Raw genomic sequence first — 16,860 nt, forward strand, 5'->3', positions numbered from 1 at the left:
TTCGTGTAGATTGACGCACAATGAAAGGCGCATGGACTGAAACACGTATGTAAAATACGTTTATTTAAACATGAACTGGTAGAAAACAAATACAGTGTTATAACCCGGCATATACAGAGAGGAGGAAAAACTAGAATATTACAATCAGTTTTAACTTGTCCAGTTTCAATCCAAAAATACCTCAATACAAATTTCAATTTGGGGCTAAAAATACAGATTGGGCTGTGTTTACATCAGTGGTTTTGTGGAATATCTGATAAAATTGTTATTTAAGGCTGCATCCACACATCGGGGGATCATTTATCATTGACTTTTTGGCGTGAAAAAGTGGCAAAAAAAAAACCCCACTAGGGCCTTTTCCTGCCACTTGGTGGCTTAAAGGGGGTCCTCCAGTAATATGCAAGTTAGCCCCTATCCATTAGCCAGCTGCTCCATTCATCTCTATGGTAATGACAAAGCCGAGCGTTGTACTCAGCAATCTCCATCAGGGCCATAGAGATGAATGAAACAGCTATAACGCCGATACAATGAACCCCCGTTTTTTGTGATCTGTAGAGGTCCTACCCCTGAGACCCCCTCTGATCAGCAAGTTAGCCCTTATCCTGTGGATAGGGAATTACTTGTTTGTCACTGGAAAACCCCTTAAAACATATAACCACTGCTAGTTCAACATTGTAAAGTCAGATTTATGACTTGAGATTTTTAAAAATAATTACAAAAAATTATTCGTGTCTCTCCTGATATATCTTGAGCTGAACCCCTTTAAAATTTCTTTGACAAACCCAATAAAATGCTTGTAAAAAAAAAAAATTAAACTCTCAAAGAAAAAAAATTTGCAAGGTTTCTCAACAACCCACCCCGATATATGGTGCTATGAATTTTTTAAAAAAAATCCCAGCGAGATATTTTAAAGGGCCAATGCCACTTAAATCAATCTGATGAGCTCCAAAGACACACGTAGATCTATTGCAAGGAGCCTCCTTATAACCCCCACACTGCTTTTCAGCAGACACAATATAATACAATATTAACACTAGGCGTGAATGCAGCCTCATTGGAAATCTATGTTTTCGCTTCAAGCTACCCACCACTCAAATGTTATTTTTTGGGTGGACGGATGTTTCACAACAGGAGCTAAAGTGTACAAAGTCACCTTTTCACTTAATCTGTAAGCATAGATTTTGGTGCTCCGGATTGGTGGAGACATATCAAAAGACACCTCTTCTGTAATGTGGGCGGTAAAAGGGGCACAAGATTTATAATCAGTAGCAAGTGAGTTTCTTACAGATGCATGTTTAAATCAAACCTTCAATTACATGAATTATAGAACAGGGGACACAGATTTTGCAGACTGGCCACAATACAGAGGATGGCACTGTAAGCATCATTCTTGCATAGGATGCAAGGAGACCCTGCTTTCCTGCTGCGGTGTTGCTGGAACTCCTTGCATCCTGGGCACCATCGTCGATCTGTGAATCAGACAGACCCAAGGCTGGTGCTGGATCCAAAACAGCTTAATATGCTATGTGTAGGATAACGGCTCCTACTATTTCTAATTCTGTTATCTATAGGTAATATTAAGCTCAATATGAAACCTATAAAACGCTTCTTAAAACATTGTCCTACCATGCAGGATAGAAGTTATTCTTATAGCAAAACATATATAGGTTGCATATCTATAAAAGCAAAAACTTTAGTCTATGTACAATTATAAAACACTTTTTACAATACACAATTGGCCTTCGTTATCAAAGCCATCAAGACTGTCCATAGTAACCCAACAACTAATGTTATCTGGGCTGTAGTAGGTTACTATAAGCAACAAGGACAGCTTCCCCCCCCCCCCCCCTCTTGAACAGTTTAGACAAACTAAAGGTTTACTTTTGTAACTTCTCAGCATCTTCACATTATACCAAAGTAACAAAAACATGAAACAAGGTGCACAAAACAAGTCAGTTTTTCTAACTTTTGAAATATTTTCCTGCATTTAAATTTTTCAGCTTCAGGAAGTTTTTATGTTGTGTTCAAACAAAAACACTGCATTTTTCCCCAAATACCGTTTCAGTATAACCGAACAATTAAATTTATTTTTTTTCCCTTTTTTTTTTTTATTCAGACCAACATGGTCCCATCTCCACTTGCTTTGCAATAAAGTGGAGTCTTGTTCAAAGCAGCGACACGGTAGAAAATATGTTCAGTCATCCATTTCCAATTCCCGCTTCAGACTGCAAAAATAAAATAAAATGTTTAATTATTGTCCCATAAAGTGCAATAAGACAACCTTTTGAAAAAATTGCAATGAATAAAAAGAAACCGTACCTGTTCAGATATGCATGTACGTTGTCATATCCATGGTACTTGGCCAGGTAGACCAAGACACCTGTGGCACATCTGCCATCGCGCTGCCTACAGAAACTGCAGTTGCAGATCCCTCTGCAGGGTGGACACCTCCACTCCTAAAAGAGAGGTAACAATGTTAAGTTAACCTAGTCAACATGTATTATCTTAACCCCTTATCTCTGCCATAGAAAGGAGTCGCATCAGAAGCAGCATCTTAGATGTCCACCATAAAAACCCGATATCGCAGTCATAAAAATACTAGAAAGTAACAAGCAAAAACAAAATCTAGACTTACTGGATCTAACAATGCAGTCTTCACTTCCTCTCCATAACGATTCTTTAGGCAAGGACCACAGAATTGGCCTCTCACACCCATACAGTCAGGATTCCTGCAATTGGTTTTGGTGTCTGTAGTCTTTTGGCGACACTGATGACAGGTTGAACCCTGAGCAGCAAAAATCAAAGTAAAAATTCATTCAAACAATAAAACGCTGAGCTTCACTTCTTGCACATGTATAAGTTATGGAAATGTGAATTCTTTGGCTAGCTGTGTGCAAAGCTTAAAGGGATTGTCCACTTTCAGCAAACAATTGATATGGTTTGTGTAAGGGAAAGTTATACAATTTTACAATAAACTTTCTGTATCAATTTCTTAGTTTTTTGGATCTCTGCTTACTGTCCATCTATAGAAAGCTTCTATGGTTACTTCCTGTGGATAGAAATGTGCCCATAGTAAAGTGATGGACAGCCAGTGCAAAGTCTAATGATAGTAATGTCTCGTGCACCCATCTGGTCATCATATGACCAAGGGCACATTTCTATCCACTGGAAGTAAACAGAGAACCTAGCTACAGAATGACAGCAAGCAGAAATCTTAAAAACGTGAGAAATTAATAAAGTGTATTGAAAAATTGTCAAATATCAATTATTTGTTGAAAATGGACAACCCCTCTAAAAGTTACATGATAAAGGCCACATACACAAATTAAAGTCTATTTCTCACTAATGATGATTCGAAACTGTACTTCGATATGTACATTTTAGTACAACATATTGCACTAGATAAGACAATGTTACACTGGATTTTAACTATAGTGATTTACATACACATGTTATATATAAAGGTAATACTCACCGTTGCTCTGTTGTAGACCTTTTCTCGAGCGTTGACACAGATGGCGCTCAGCTCCTCCTGTGTTATGTCCTCCACAGGTCGTACAATATGGGGTATGGTTAGGGAACTCTGCCGACGGTATCTGGGCACATAACTTTCGTCCTGTAAGGGAATGTAACATTATAAAACTGTATCATAACATATTAAGCTAATGAACAGCAAAGCTTAGAAAATTCAACCATTGAACACTCTCCTTGGACGTAGGAGGTCACTTCCGTTTTTAAGGATACTTCACTTCCTGTGATGCACTCTTGTCCAAGGAGGTCACTTATTGGAGAAACCAAGTCACATGCCCCCCACCTCCAAAGTACCAGAAAGTCATGGGAACCGAAGCAGAGTGTGGGTTTTTTCATACCCTCATGTAAACCCCATCAGATAACAGTAATTACTGAGTCAACTATCATGCTATAAGTCCATTCTCAGACCATTTGCCATCGTTTTTTTTATCCTTAAATCCATCAGCATTAATGAAGGTATAGGGGATGCAAAAATGCTGATTTGAGGGGGGAAAAAAAACCAAAAACTGATACACGTGAACACTCTTAACGAAAGATAAACTTACATCATACTCATCATCCATCTTTCTCTTTCTCATCAAATAGTAGTGGTCATCTTCTGCATCATCGTTATCTGGGGTGGGACTGGGTGGACCATCAATGAGGGATCTGGATCTGGTATGAGGGCGAGAGCTCCTTTCCGGATTCCTTCTTGCTAGACCAGGAGTACGTGGTGTTCGGGGTGTGCGATTTATTTTCTAACAAAAAAAAACATTTTAAAATGATGATTTCGTCACAACACTAAATGCCTTATGTTACTAATCGTACTAAGGCGATGAGACCCTTCTTCCACTACTCCAACCCCCATTACAAGACAATGCATTGTGACAGCCCAATTTAGAGAAGAGCAACTTACCATGGCAGGAGAGAATGGACTCGGCCTGGATAGGAAATCAGGAATGTTTTTGAGCTCCGCCATCAACTTTGCAAGCTGAAACATATGATAAAGATATCATATTAATGTAAAAGAAAAAGACATATTGCAGTGTCTATTGTAATTTCAAAAACATTCTAAAGGAAATCAATGCCTTTGCTCAGGTGGCCACATAGGCCTAGGAAATGGAGAGCGATGCACTTGCACGGCCACTTCCTTGGTGGGACACACATCAGACAATTGGGACATGCCAAGGACATGTCATACATGTCTCAGAAGGGACTGTCCTTCTTAACTTTATTTTTTTGTATAGTGCATTATGTTCACACTTTTTATAACAGAGTGCACAGCCACATGCATCAATGTGGGGGGGGGGGGGGGGGGGGTTGGGTGTTTCACCATTTTCTTCAAATCTAAATAGGAGACTCTGCGGATGAGAGCCTGAAATGATGCAGTGATCGTTAAAAGTTAGCTTTCAAGTCAACCTTAAAATTAAATGTTGGTTGTCTACTTTTAGCTAATAATTAATTTTTGCATATAGAAAAATTATACAAAAAAAACCTTTTATATGAATACCTCACTGAATTCCTCTAGATCTCTGCTTGAGGAAGCTTCATTGTTTACTTCCTATGCTTAAAAATCCTGAAAGTCATGTGATGTCACAGGTGCATGGCTTGGTATATCCCCGGTTATGTAATGTCACACAGATGCAGGGCTCATTATAACACACAGCTCCGATTACTTTTGGTAATATAAAGTGCAACTGTGTGACATCACATGACCTGGGACAGATTTCTATCCACAGGAAGTAAACAATGAAGCTTCCTGTTAAATGACGACAAGAAGAGATCTAGAAAACCATGAGGAATTGATGTAGAAAGTACATTGGAATATTGTGCAACTTTAAATTGGCTAAATAGCCTCCGGACAGCAATAACCCAAAAACAGAAGCAGACAAAAAAGGAGCAGGAGTATTGTTGATTCAGATGTAACAGGAAAAATCCTCAGTTACTAATAGGTAAGGTATTTCTCATACACGGGAGCCTCACATACCATTTCTTTGTTCTGCTTGATGTTCAAGGCACGTTTCTCTAAAAAGTTGGGTCCGCTCTCATTGTCTGACTCCCCAGAATCTTCCTTTTCTTCTTTCTTTGGCTGTGTCTGTTCTTTCTTCTTTGGTGGACTTGCTCTCAAACTCCTTTTTGGAGGAAACTTCAGAGCCACTTTTAGCGGCATGTTCTTTTTAGCTTGACCTCTGGTGGACCTTCTAGGCATTTTAGGCTTCTCTTCTTCAGAATCGGATACAATTCTCTTTATGAAAAAAATAAGCAAGTAAGAAAATTATTAACAACACACACACATATACAGTATATACCCGAACATGTTACTCACAAAAACTTCAGCCAGTTATTGACTTGTGTCATCCACACTAGTATTGTTCATGCAGTTCGACACCCATTAGTGAAAACAGAACACCAGCTCTCCAGCTTGGTGACTACTTAAACCACTTGTTATTCCCTATCCTATTATTGGCACAGCCCCTTTTAAATTTGCAATATGTAAATTTTTCTTTTACAGATTTGGAGAACATCTCCCTTTTCTTTATGGTAAAGGAGAAGTCCTTGGAGGATCTGCTTGTATTAGGGATTCTAGATTTTCATATTTACCAGTACATTTGGAAGAATTATCTACACCCATGTGCAGATCCCCTTAAAGAAGTTATCCAGTTTAAAAACATGGATGCCTTCTTCAAAAAGTAGAGCCACCCCTGACCATGGTTTGTAGCCGTATTGCAGCACAGCTCCATTCATCTCTATGCAGCGGAGTTGCAATACTGGAACGAACCATGCTTAGGTTTGGTACGGTTTTTGGAAGACGACAGCCATGTTTTTCAACTTGCGGACAACTCCTTTTAAAAGGGGTTTTCTATGAATATGGAAAACCCCAAGGGGGCTGGGCCCTAATCTGGCTGCCACAATGCTCCGGTCCTTTTAGCTTCAGACCTGTGCCCAAACAGAACTTACATAGGGATCACAAGACCTAATACATCGTACAAGTGGTCGTCTCAGAACATGCGACAACACAGAAGTGAAGAAGACCCCTGGACATGTAAGTGACATCCCAAGGCCACGAAGAAGCAGGTCCCATCAACTGGAGCAACACAGGAACTGGGAGCCACAGCAAAGGACTCAGATAACACACCCATAAGCCTCCAGAATCATTAGCATAATTATAAAAGTCAATTTTAAAAGGAAGGAGACCATGGATTAAAAATATAAGAAGATTACCAGAGTCACGGTGTCTGGATCTAAGAGTAATGGTCCCCAATTTACCATGATGGATTTTGATTTTATCCACAGCAATAATATTTTGCAAATCTACAGGATTTTACTAGAAGTTCTATACCGTGCCCTGAAGCCCTAATATAAAATACCCAACATCTTGGCCCCAGACCCAGTACATAGTTTTATATTTTGTGGCATTTGAGTAAACATTAAATAATTTCTGCTACTAAAACAATACTCACCATGTCACTTTCCGAAAACCCGCAAAATGATTCATCATCAGAATCCTGAGAGAATATTCTGGCCAGTTCTTCGCTTGTCCCTTTTCTAAATATGTTTTTCTGTCAGAAAGAGAAAAAAAAAATTAAAGGCGAAAAATATATATACACTTTTAGCTTAGTAATTTTCCATAAAATGCTCAGAACGAAAAATCCCATTTACAAGTGCACTATAAAAGAATGGCTTTTGTTACTAAGAAAATGGCCGAGGTTTAATAACCATTTCAGAGCTGTTATGGCAATCATCAAGCATCTTAGGTCAGGTGACATTTCAAAGGCGAGAATAAGTAGATAATCTACTCCCAACAATTACTACCCAGACCCGCTAGCGAAAAGTAAAATGAAATTACAGGAGATGGTGTATATTCATAAGCGCTCTATAGAAATGCTAGCAGAAGCATGCAGGTTCTAATCAAGCACAACACATTACCTGCATTTCCAGCATGGAAAGCACAGTTCCCGAGCATGCTTCTAACATACTTACCGTGTTTGCAAAATTATCCGAGCCAAAACTGTCACAACTGTCATCCGAGGATGACGAGGTCTCCATGGAAATCAAATTCACATTCCGAAATTTCTGGAAATTCTTTGCATGTGAAAGTTCAGTACGCTGCAAAAGATACAGGTAGAATTTCTATTTAAAATATAAAGAAACACAAAATAATTGTCCAGAATGTGACACAGATATTAGACTCCATTGTAAGGCCTTACTGCCTACATTTTAGGATTATAAAAACAGAGATGAGCTTACTACAAATACAATGGAGGAGATTTATGAAAGTGTCAGTGAACAGACCAGTGCGGAGTACAATCTTGTGTTGCACCATATAAATCATGCTGGATTGGTTTACGACTTTGGAGCCTACGTAAAATTAAATATTAGTAAGAACAGTTTCTGACTGAAAATTCTAGCAGACAGGTTAGGTGATGCCCACTTTTCAATGGCCATGCCCCTTTCGAGTGAAGTTGGGGGGGAAAAAAAATGTCAGAATGTGGTCTGGCATAGACAGATTGATAAATCTCCAGTATATACTGAATACACCAAGTGTATATTATCAATGAGCAGTGAAGAGGGAATGAAGTCGAGGCCAGATTTAAAAAAAAAAAAACAAGTTGGATCAGACATGTAGGATAAAAATATGCCCCATCCTTGGTACCCATTGTAGATAAGCCAATTTTTATCAGCAGGTTATCCTCCTTTGCTAAACAATACAAGCCAGAGGTATTGTATATACTCGAGTATAAGCTGACCTGAGTATAAGCCAATACCCCTAATTTTACCACCAAAAACTGGGAAAACATATTGACTCGAGTATAAGCCGAGGGTGGGAAATGCACTGGTCACAGCATCCCAGTATACAGCCAGACCCCTTAAGTATACAGTCAGCTCTGTTTGCCAAGCACATAAAAATAAAAAAATAAAAAAAACCCAAACTTACATGGTCACCTTCGTGCGGTTCCCGATGATCCAGTCCCCACAGCTCCACTTCTTTCTTCTCGCTGATGTAACAGCTGGCAGAGACGCGTGGGCGCAATCTGGTGCATGACATCATCAGCGGAGACACCGCCGCAACATAGCGTGTGCCGGACGGCGGATTGCATGGACGCGTCTCTGCTGGCTAATGCAGCAGAGAGAAGGCAGAAGAGGAGCCGCACCGACCATTGTGGCGCCAGAGGGGGAGTATGTAAGTTTATTTATTTTTTATCGACTCTTGTATAAGCCGCGGTAAGGGGTTTTTTTTTAGTAGGGGGGACGTATGGCTTGCGGTTGTACATAAGTTCCCCATAGGCGACAATGGGCACACACAGCGGTACGGTGCAGCATACGTGTCATATCTTTCCCTGTATCATGGCGCTGTGCATAATGTCTATGGAGAGTTGCGGGGGCAAGCAGCACTCAACCCCTTCCTCCTCTCCCGTGCACCATCGTACCATGGAACAGCTCGTATTATATCAGTATGATGCTTGGGAGGCCTGCCCTCTGGAATGTGGCTGATCCGAGAGATCAATCCAACACACCTCTTGTTTCACCCCCCTCTTGTTCTTCCATATGACTGTTTGTACTTTATGTCATATTATTTCATTTGTACATGTCCCCCTTGAGTTGTAAACCGCTGAAGAATATGATGATAGCGCTATATAAATAAAGATTATTATTTACACGCTCCATGACTCAGATATGATGAGACCGAATCTCCACCGTTCCACAGCTCCACGTAAACTTTACACGTTAGTGGCTGGGCGGCAGAGCTGCCATACAGAAGACGCCGGACCTAAAGTTTGGAACCTCTCATCTCTATTCACAGACCAACCAGAGTTCTGTACCAATTTTCCTCCCTAATTCTCTGCACAGGAGACACATTGGAATGGTGGGCAAACTCCTTTAGAAATGAAATAATAATACTAAACACAATAGTGTTAGACTATAGCAGCTGGCTCTCTGATAACAGCAATCTCCGGCGCAGGAAGCAGGTGTTAAGACAACTTACTGCTGCAATAACAGTGTTTAGCATAGAATAACCACACACTGCTGCTGCTGCTGCTCTTCACACAATGCCATGTCCTCTCATAGAACATGTGCACATATAAATCTTCTGCAGCACAATCTATGGTATTCTGGTTCATTTTTATAGGCTGTAATAGATTCCTGTACCAAGTATTGTTGTTAGTGTAAACTTGCCGGATAATTATATTTTCTTTCTTTTAGAAGAAGTTTAACGAAGTAGAACGATTATTACACCGTCTAAAGATGGGTGCGCTATAGGGTGCAGGGCACGATAGGTCTGCCGCCAGGCTCTGGGATGCACGACTACTGTACATACATGGGATTCGCTGGCTCGATGCTTGTGCAGACGCGGAGAGACAAGTCCTTACAGACAAGTCCTGACAGTGTTCAGACTATCAGTCACGACGGGACAGCGCCATTATTAATAAAACATGTACAGACGACAAAGCTCTCACTCAAGGAGATATTGGCCAACATCCTGTGCCTGTAGGCATCATATTCCTGCCATTTATACATAATAATCCATCAGTAGACGATAAAAGGAATTCCTTGAGGTAAACCCCAAATAGGTCATGAAAACACGCGCCCCTGTGATACGCCTGGTCAGGAGAAAGTCATATACAGGTGGAGAATTCATCCACACTGGGCTAAAACATTGTAGAAAACTTTTATTTTCTTTAGCAAACTGTTCCTGATTTCTGTCTGTGAAACGTGGTCTTAGCGAGTTCAATAATCAATAATCCTCATGGCAGATGCAGTGTGAAAAACGCCTGTGCATCATCCGTTTTTAGACCAGACAGCACACAGCTGCCCTATATGTAATGCACACTGAGGGCGCGTTCACACGTTGCGTTTTGGTTGCGTTTTCATTGCGTTTGGAACGCATATACAACAGCTGATGTGAGGTAATTTGCCTAATTACATTACCGTTTACGTTTGTAAACGCAATGTTAACGCATGCGTTAACAAAACGCATGCGTTAACGCTTTGTTAACGCATGCGTTAACATCGCGTTTACGATGCGTTTTGTTAACGCATGCGTTAACAGTGATGAAATTAGGCAAATCACCTCTCCTCAGCTGTTGTATATGCGTTTCAAACGCAATGAAAACGCAGGTCAAAACGCAACGTGTGAACGCGCCCTGAAGGCCGGCGGCACACGCAGCGTTTTGAACCTGTTTTTTGGGCCGTTTTAAGGAGTCCATTAAAAAAACGCATCCGTTTTTGACCCATTTTAATTAAGACTATTGATAAAACCGGTCAAAAACCGATGCATTTTCCAAAAATGAATGCGTTTTTTTAACTGACATGCATGTGCCGCCTAAACCATTTTCACAGACCCCCTTTGTCCAATAGGGTCAATGATGCTGTGAAGAAATAAAAACGGACAGCACTCAGAGCGGCGGCCATGAAAAGATCATAGTCAAAATTACACAGTGAGGCGTCACAACATTTAATGTTAAAAACTATAAGAAATTGACCCAGGAAAAAAAAAAGCCAGTAGTGCCGATTTTTCTGACCAAACTGGTAAACAACGCCTAACAACTGGTAATTACGCAAGTAATTAGGTCTAAAAGCATCTTTGTACAGGGGTAACTCCTCTCTGTTGCACAGGAACTTTATTTCTTTACTAGGATTTGATTAACTGGCCTACACAAAATGATCTAAATGTATTAAATGAAATTCAAGCACAGCCTTAAAGGTCACCATTGGAAGAAATGAATTCATGCACAATGTTGTTTTTTTTGTTTTTTTTAAAGGGACACTAGCACTTTTTTTTAATATTGCACACAAATAGATGGTTATAATGAGGTATATTTAGATTATACTATGGGGTCAGCATAATGACATTTCTTTGATGCTAGGTGAGGAAGTGTGAACACAGCCCGAGAACACTGGGTAGTATCACAGTGGTGGTGCACAGCAGAGCTCAGTCAGTCAGTAGTAGCTCGACTGCACTCTGCATTTCGCGGGCTTTCGCCGCGTCACGTGACCACGCACCCTTTCCCCGCCGGACCCGAGGACCGCCGCGTGCTGCGCCCAATACCCAGCACCGCATTCACAACGTGCGATTCTCGACAACAAAACGCCTCGATGCTGATATCCACTACCGCCGTTCGTTGTAAAGATACACGCAACACTAACACGACGGACATAAAGCAGCTGCTCTGCATCCGGTATTAGTGCGGTCGCTGCACACTCCAAGGGAGTCATAATCACACCAGACACGTGTGGTCCCTCCCGCACTCACCTGCAGCTTGAAAGGATCCATGGCGATGGTGCTGATGAGCAGGAGCGGAGCTGATGTGCGCACACCTGTACACCACGCTGAACTACGATTTCCCGCGAAAGTTTCCGCGCGAAAAGTTTGTATGGGTGGGCGGGGAATGGGGGTGTGGTCTTTGATTCATAGAACCACAACATGAAGAGGCGTGGCTGACTACGTGGAGCATCAAAAGGGGGCGTGGACGCCCTCATCCTGCGGGGTCACGCGGGAGTCAACTCTGGCGCCAAGCGCAGATTTATGGTTGTTTTTTTTTTTTTTTCCCATTAAGTGAAGAGGAAGCAGGTTCCCGGGCGGCCTCCTCTCCTCAGGATACGTGTTGTCATAAAAATTTACTTCAGTGGTAAAATTAAAGGTTTTCTGAATCTGAAGAGATGTGTTTGCACTAATCCATCACCACACTCCCTCAGGGCGACTTCCCACGTGGCGTTTTTGGATGATGCCATACACAGCGTTTTGAACCCGTTTTTGGTACATATTTAAGCAGTCCGTTAAAAAACGCATACGTTTTTGACAGGTTTTACCAATTATCTTAATTGAAACTGGTCAAAAACATGCGTTTTTTGACGGACTGCTTAAAAACGGACCAAAAACGGGTTCAAAACGCCATGTGTGGCATCACCCTTTCTCGCATCCAAAACGAAAGTGGGAGGGGGTTTGACCAAAATGGATATGTGTTTCAGGCAAACCACCTCCCCCCCCTCCCCTACCACGTGGGAAGGTGCCCTCAGAACATGAGTGATGTCCCCTATATATAGCAAAATGTGACTATAGTGAGGGGCTCTACGGCTTCGCTGTAGTTAGTTCTGTATTGACACAATGCAGTTTGGAATGACCATGAAAAAAAGTGCATCAGCTGCTGGAGTTTTATTCATCTAAGGCTATATTCACACGACCGTATGGGGGACGTATCTACGCCCCCCATAGACGGCAATGGGCACACAGCGCCGTGCGGGAGCGCCACCATACCGTCCTGTAGCCGGGAGAAAGATAGGGCATGTCCTATCTTACGCTGGAATACAGCGCCGTGCCCCATATATATCACTGTGGAGAGGGGCGCTGCTATTTACCACCACCGGCTTCCCCATACATTACCCAGGGACCTATCTTACAGACACTCAGGGGTTGAGAAACAAGTACATCAGCCTCTTCCTCCATATTTCTTGCACACATCACTTGCTGGAGACAGCCCTCATACCAAGCACCGTGACATCAGCGTGCCTTTCTTGTAGCTTGGAGGAGCCAGAGCCCTAGGTACCCGAGTGGGTACCTAGCACTCTTTGATGGGCATGGTGCGCAGTATTAGGGAACGGAGGCCTTGTCTACAGCCTGGCATGTCTCCATCAGGTAGTATGTGCAAGAAAGTAGAGAGGCTGAAAGTGTAGGTTTCTCCCTAGGGCAGTGATGGCGAACCTTTTAGAGCCTGAGTGCCCAAATTTCAACCAAAAGCCACTTATTTACTGCAAAGTGCCAGCGCAGCAATTTAAGCAGTAATTTATTTCTCCTTGTTCTTTGACAACTTTCAATCCTTCAGTCTCCCAAGGACACCAACCCAGTTGAAAGGAGGAGGGCAAATTCATCTATCATTGTAGGAAGATTCTGCAGGCAAATTCTGTGAGTTCTGTCTGGTGAACTTCATTTTGGGGTGATGACCTGGGTGCCCACAGAAAGGGCTCAGAGTGCCGCCTCTGACACCCGTGCCATAGATTCGCCACCCCTGCCCTAGGGCAACCCTGATGTGTGGATGGAGGATGGGGCGCCCTTGGTGGTAGACAGCCTGGCACAGGGATCACTCAAAGGCAACGTTGGTAAATCATTCAATTTACAGTCCTTTATTGGAACTGGGCAACGGCCACAACAGCAGCAAACTCCAGCTGGACAGAGATGGCTGGTTGTATCTGGGTATATATGAGTAAGTGTTCCTTGGTTTATCATGCTGGATTTTGACAGTAGATTTCCCTTAATCCCGGCATGTTGGCACCGCTCAAGTTCATTATCAATACCACAGTGTCGGCACTATTTTGCCTTTTGGCCACACGTAAAAACAAGTCCTCATTTTTGGGGACCAACCATTAATGAATCTAAAATCTTTTCTGCCACTTTTGTTAAAAATACCATAACATTAGATGACATGATATGAGGACTATATATTATTGAGGGGGTGATGCATGGCAGCCTATGTTGATGATGGCAACCTAACATCTGAGCCCATTGTTTTATTTTAAACCTGTATCGTATTAAAAAAATCTGAACAGGCCTAAAGGATACAAAGTTCAGCACTGCAGCTCCTTTATCGTGTTTACCATCACAGAGAAGACCCCAAACATAACTAACGGGACAGCAACACATTCTCATTAAAGGAGTGGTCCATTTTCAGCAAATAATTGATATGATTTATGTAAGGAAAAGTTATTTAATTTTCCAATATACTTTCTGTATCAATTCATCATTGTTTTGTAGATCTCTGCTTGCTGCTCTGCTATAGAAAGCTTCTATATTACTCTTGGTGGACAGGAATATGTACATGGTGATGTGATGGACACGCAGGTGCAAAGCCGTGTGATACTAACGGCTTGTGTACCTGTGTGACATCACCTGACCATGGTCAGATTTCTATCCACTGGAAGTAAATATAGAGGGGCTTATTTACTAAGGGTCCGCGGGCGCACTTTAGTCGGATTTTCCGACCTTTGCAGGGATTTGTACGGCTGTGAAAAGTATTTAGCAGGGGATTCGGTCAGAAGGGGGGTGGCGGGCCATCGGACGATCCGACTAATTTGGACTGAGCGCGGGATTTAACATTCAAATTTTGTCGCAATCCAATGCACTTATATGCACCAGGAAAAAGATGGAATACTCCGAACGGAATATAAATGTGCCCCAGAAACTTTTTATAGAAAGACAGCAAGCAGATGCAACATCCCCCATCGGGCTTAGCCTTTTCTTGGGGCCTGGAGACAGCCTGGCAGGTCTCCAGCAGGTGGTGTTTTGTGCACAGGCGCCGGTATCCACAGGAGTCGGGCGCACTGCAAGCATTGGGCGCCGCAAGCAGCAAACACCTGTGGGCCAGTCCGACGCTGAGCACACCGATAGTGGATAGTGGAGAGGGTCCTCCGTAGGGGTGGAATCAGATTCCCAGCCGGAGAAGATGTCTGCTGGGAATGGTCTGCCATTCTGGACCTGGTGCAGAGAAGTCTGGCTGCGGAGGAATTCGGTGCAGGTAGAGAGCAACGCTCTATCCCAGTCCGGAGTTAGGCGTCCACAAAGGAGGCCCGAGTCATACCTCGATGAAGCTGGTCGCAGCAAATGGCCTCCAGATGGGATGCGCTGCCACGATGATTAGAGTCTCAAAGGCCTCGGAGAACTCCGGTTCCTCAATGAGAGGTAAAGGCTTCTGCCTCGCTCTGATGGTGGCTGCGTCTTCACTCCATGAGGCGGTCAGCGGTTCACTTCCTGCGCTGAGATGGAGCGGGAAACTTTCGCGCCAGAGGGCGGGGCTTAAGTCCTTCCCACCAGGAGCTGTGGCACAATTACCTAAGTGTATGTACACTCACCGGCCACTTTATTAGGTACACCTGTCCAACTGCTCGTTAACAGTTAATTTCTAATCAGCCAATCACATGGAGGCAACTCAGTGCATTTAGCCATGTAGACATGGTTAAGACAATCTCCTGCAGTTCAAACCGAGCATCAGTATGGGGAAGAAAGGTGATTTGAGTGCCTTTGAACGTGGCATGGTTGTTGGTGCCAGAAGGGCTGGTCTGAGTATTTCAGAAACTGCTGATCTACTGGGATTTTCACGCACAACCATCTCTAGGGTTTACAGAGAATGGTCCGAAAAAGAAAAAACATCCAGTGAGCGGCAGTTCTGTGGGCGGAAATGCCTTGTTGATGCCAGAGGTCAGAGGAGAATGGGCAGACTGGTTCGAGCTGATAGAAAGGCAACAGTGACTCAAATCGCCACCCGTTACAACCAAGGTAGGCAGAAGAGCATCTCTGAACGCACAGTACGTGGAACTTTGAGGCAGATGGGCTACAGCAGCAGAAGACCACACCGGGTGCCACTCATTTCAGCTAAGAACAGGAAACTGAGGCTACAATTTGCAGAAGCTCATCGAAATTGGACAGTAGATGATTGGAAAAACGTTGCCTGGTCTGATGAGTCTCGATTTCTGCTGCGACATAGTAGGGTCAGAATTTGGCGTCAACAACATGAAAGCATGGATCCCTCCTGCCTTGTATCAACGGTTCAGGCTGGTGGTGGTGGTGTCATGGTGTGGGGAATATTTTCTTGGCACTCTTTGGGCCCCTTGGTACCAATTGAGCATCGTTGCAACGCCACAGCCTACCTGAGTATTGTTGCTGACCATGTCCATCCCTTTATGACCACAATGTACCCAACATCTGGTGGCTACTTTCAGCAGGATAATGCGCCATGTCATAAAGCTGGTATCATCTCAGACTGGTTTCTTGAACATGACAATGAGTTCACTGTACTCAAATGGCCTCCACAGTCACCAGATCTCAATCCAATAGAGCATCTTTGGGATGTGGTGGAACGGGAGATTCGCATCATGGATGTCCAGCCGACAAATCTGCGGCAACTGTGTGATGCCATCATGTCAATATGGACCAAAATCTCTGAGGAATGCTTCCAGCACTTTGTTGAATCTATGCCACGAAGAATTGAGGCAGTTCTGAAGGCAAAAGGGGGTCCAACCCGTTACTAGCATGGTGTACCTAATAAAATGGCCGGTGAGTGTATAGTGTCCTACAGAGGAGCTGATCAGACTCTCTATGAGGGGAACAAACATATTAGGGGCTTATTCGCAACAACACCTCTGTCTTGCATTGGCAGGGATGTTGTACAGAGATCTAAAAAACAGTGAGGAATTGATACAGAAAGTATATTGGAATATTGTATAACTTTCCCTTACACAAACCATATCAATTCTTTGCTGAAAGTTTTAACTTGAATGGAGTTCTTGTAGTCCTTTTGCAATGGGTTGTAAATAGTTCTGCTATGCATACAGTACAGATACAGATAACTATTCCGTAGATTA

General features: G+C 42.8%; 1 protein-coding gene across 1 annotated transcript; it reads right to left on the reverse strand.

The window, feature by feature from the left end:
- Positions 1-889: 889 nt before the first annotated feature.
- Positions 890-11,912, reverse strand: CDCA7 (cell division cycle associated 7). Its single transcript, XM_072121701.1, has 10 exons — positions 11,765-11,912; positions 7,492-7,617; positions 6,972-7,070; positions 5,498-5,755; positions 4,427-4,501; positions 4,077-4,268; positions 3,476-3,616; positions 2,636-2,785; positions 2,320-2,456; positions 890-2,225 (listed from the first exon to the last, which is right to left on the reverse strand). Exons 1-10 carry the CDS (start codon positions 11,783-11,785, stop codon positions 2,195-2,197), a joined length of 1,230 nt encoding a protein of 409 aa, XP_071977802.1. The 5' UTR covers positions 11,786-11,912; the 3' UTR covers positions 890-2,194.
- Positions 11,913-16,860: the final 4,948 nt, after the last annotated feature.

Source organism: Engystomops pustulosus, chromosome 8 (assembly GCF_040894005.1).
Source record: "Engystomops pustulosus chromosome 8, aEngPut4.maternal, whole genome shotgun sequence".
Classification (NCBI taxonomy): domain Eukaryota; kingdom Metazoa; phylum Chordata; class Amphibia; order Anura; family Leptodactylidae; genus Engystomops; species Engystomops pustulosus.

Excerpts from the sequence above, each read along its gene's own strand:
- CDCA7 (XM_072121701.1), bottom strand. The coding sequence starts at position 11,785 with ATGGATCCTTTCAAGCTGCAG. Across the intron at positions 3,617-4,076 it reads AGATGGATGATGAGTATGAT|GACGAAAGTTATGTGCCCAG; the intron begins GTAAGTTTATCT and ends ATTCCCTTACAG. Across the intron at positions 2,786-3,475 it reads AGGTCTACAACAGAGCAACG|GGTTCAACCTGTCATCAGTG; the intron begins GTGAGTATTACC and ends TTTGCTGCTCAG.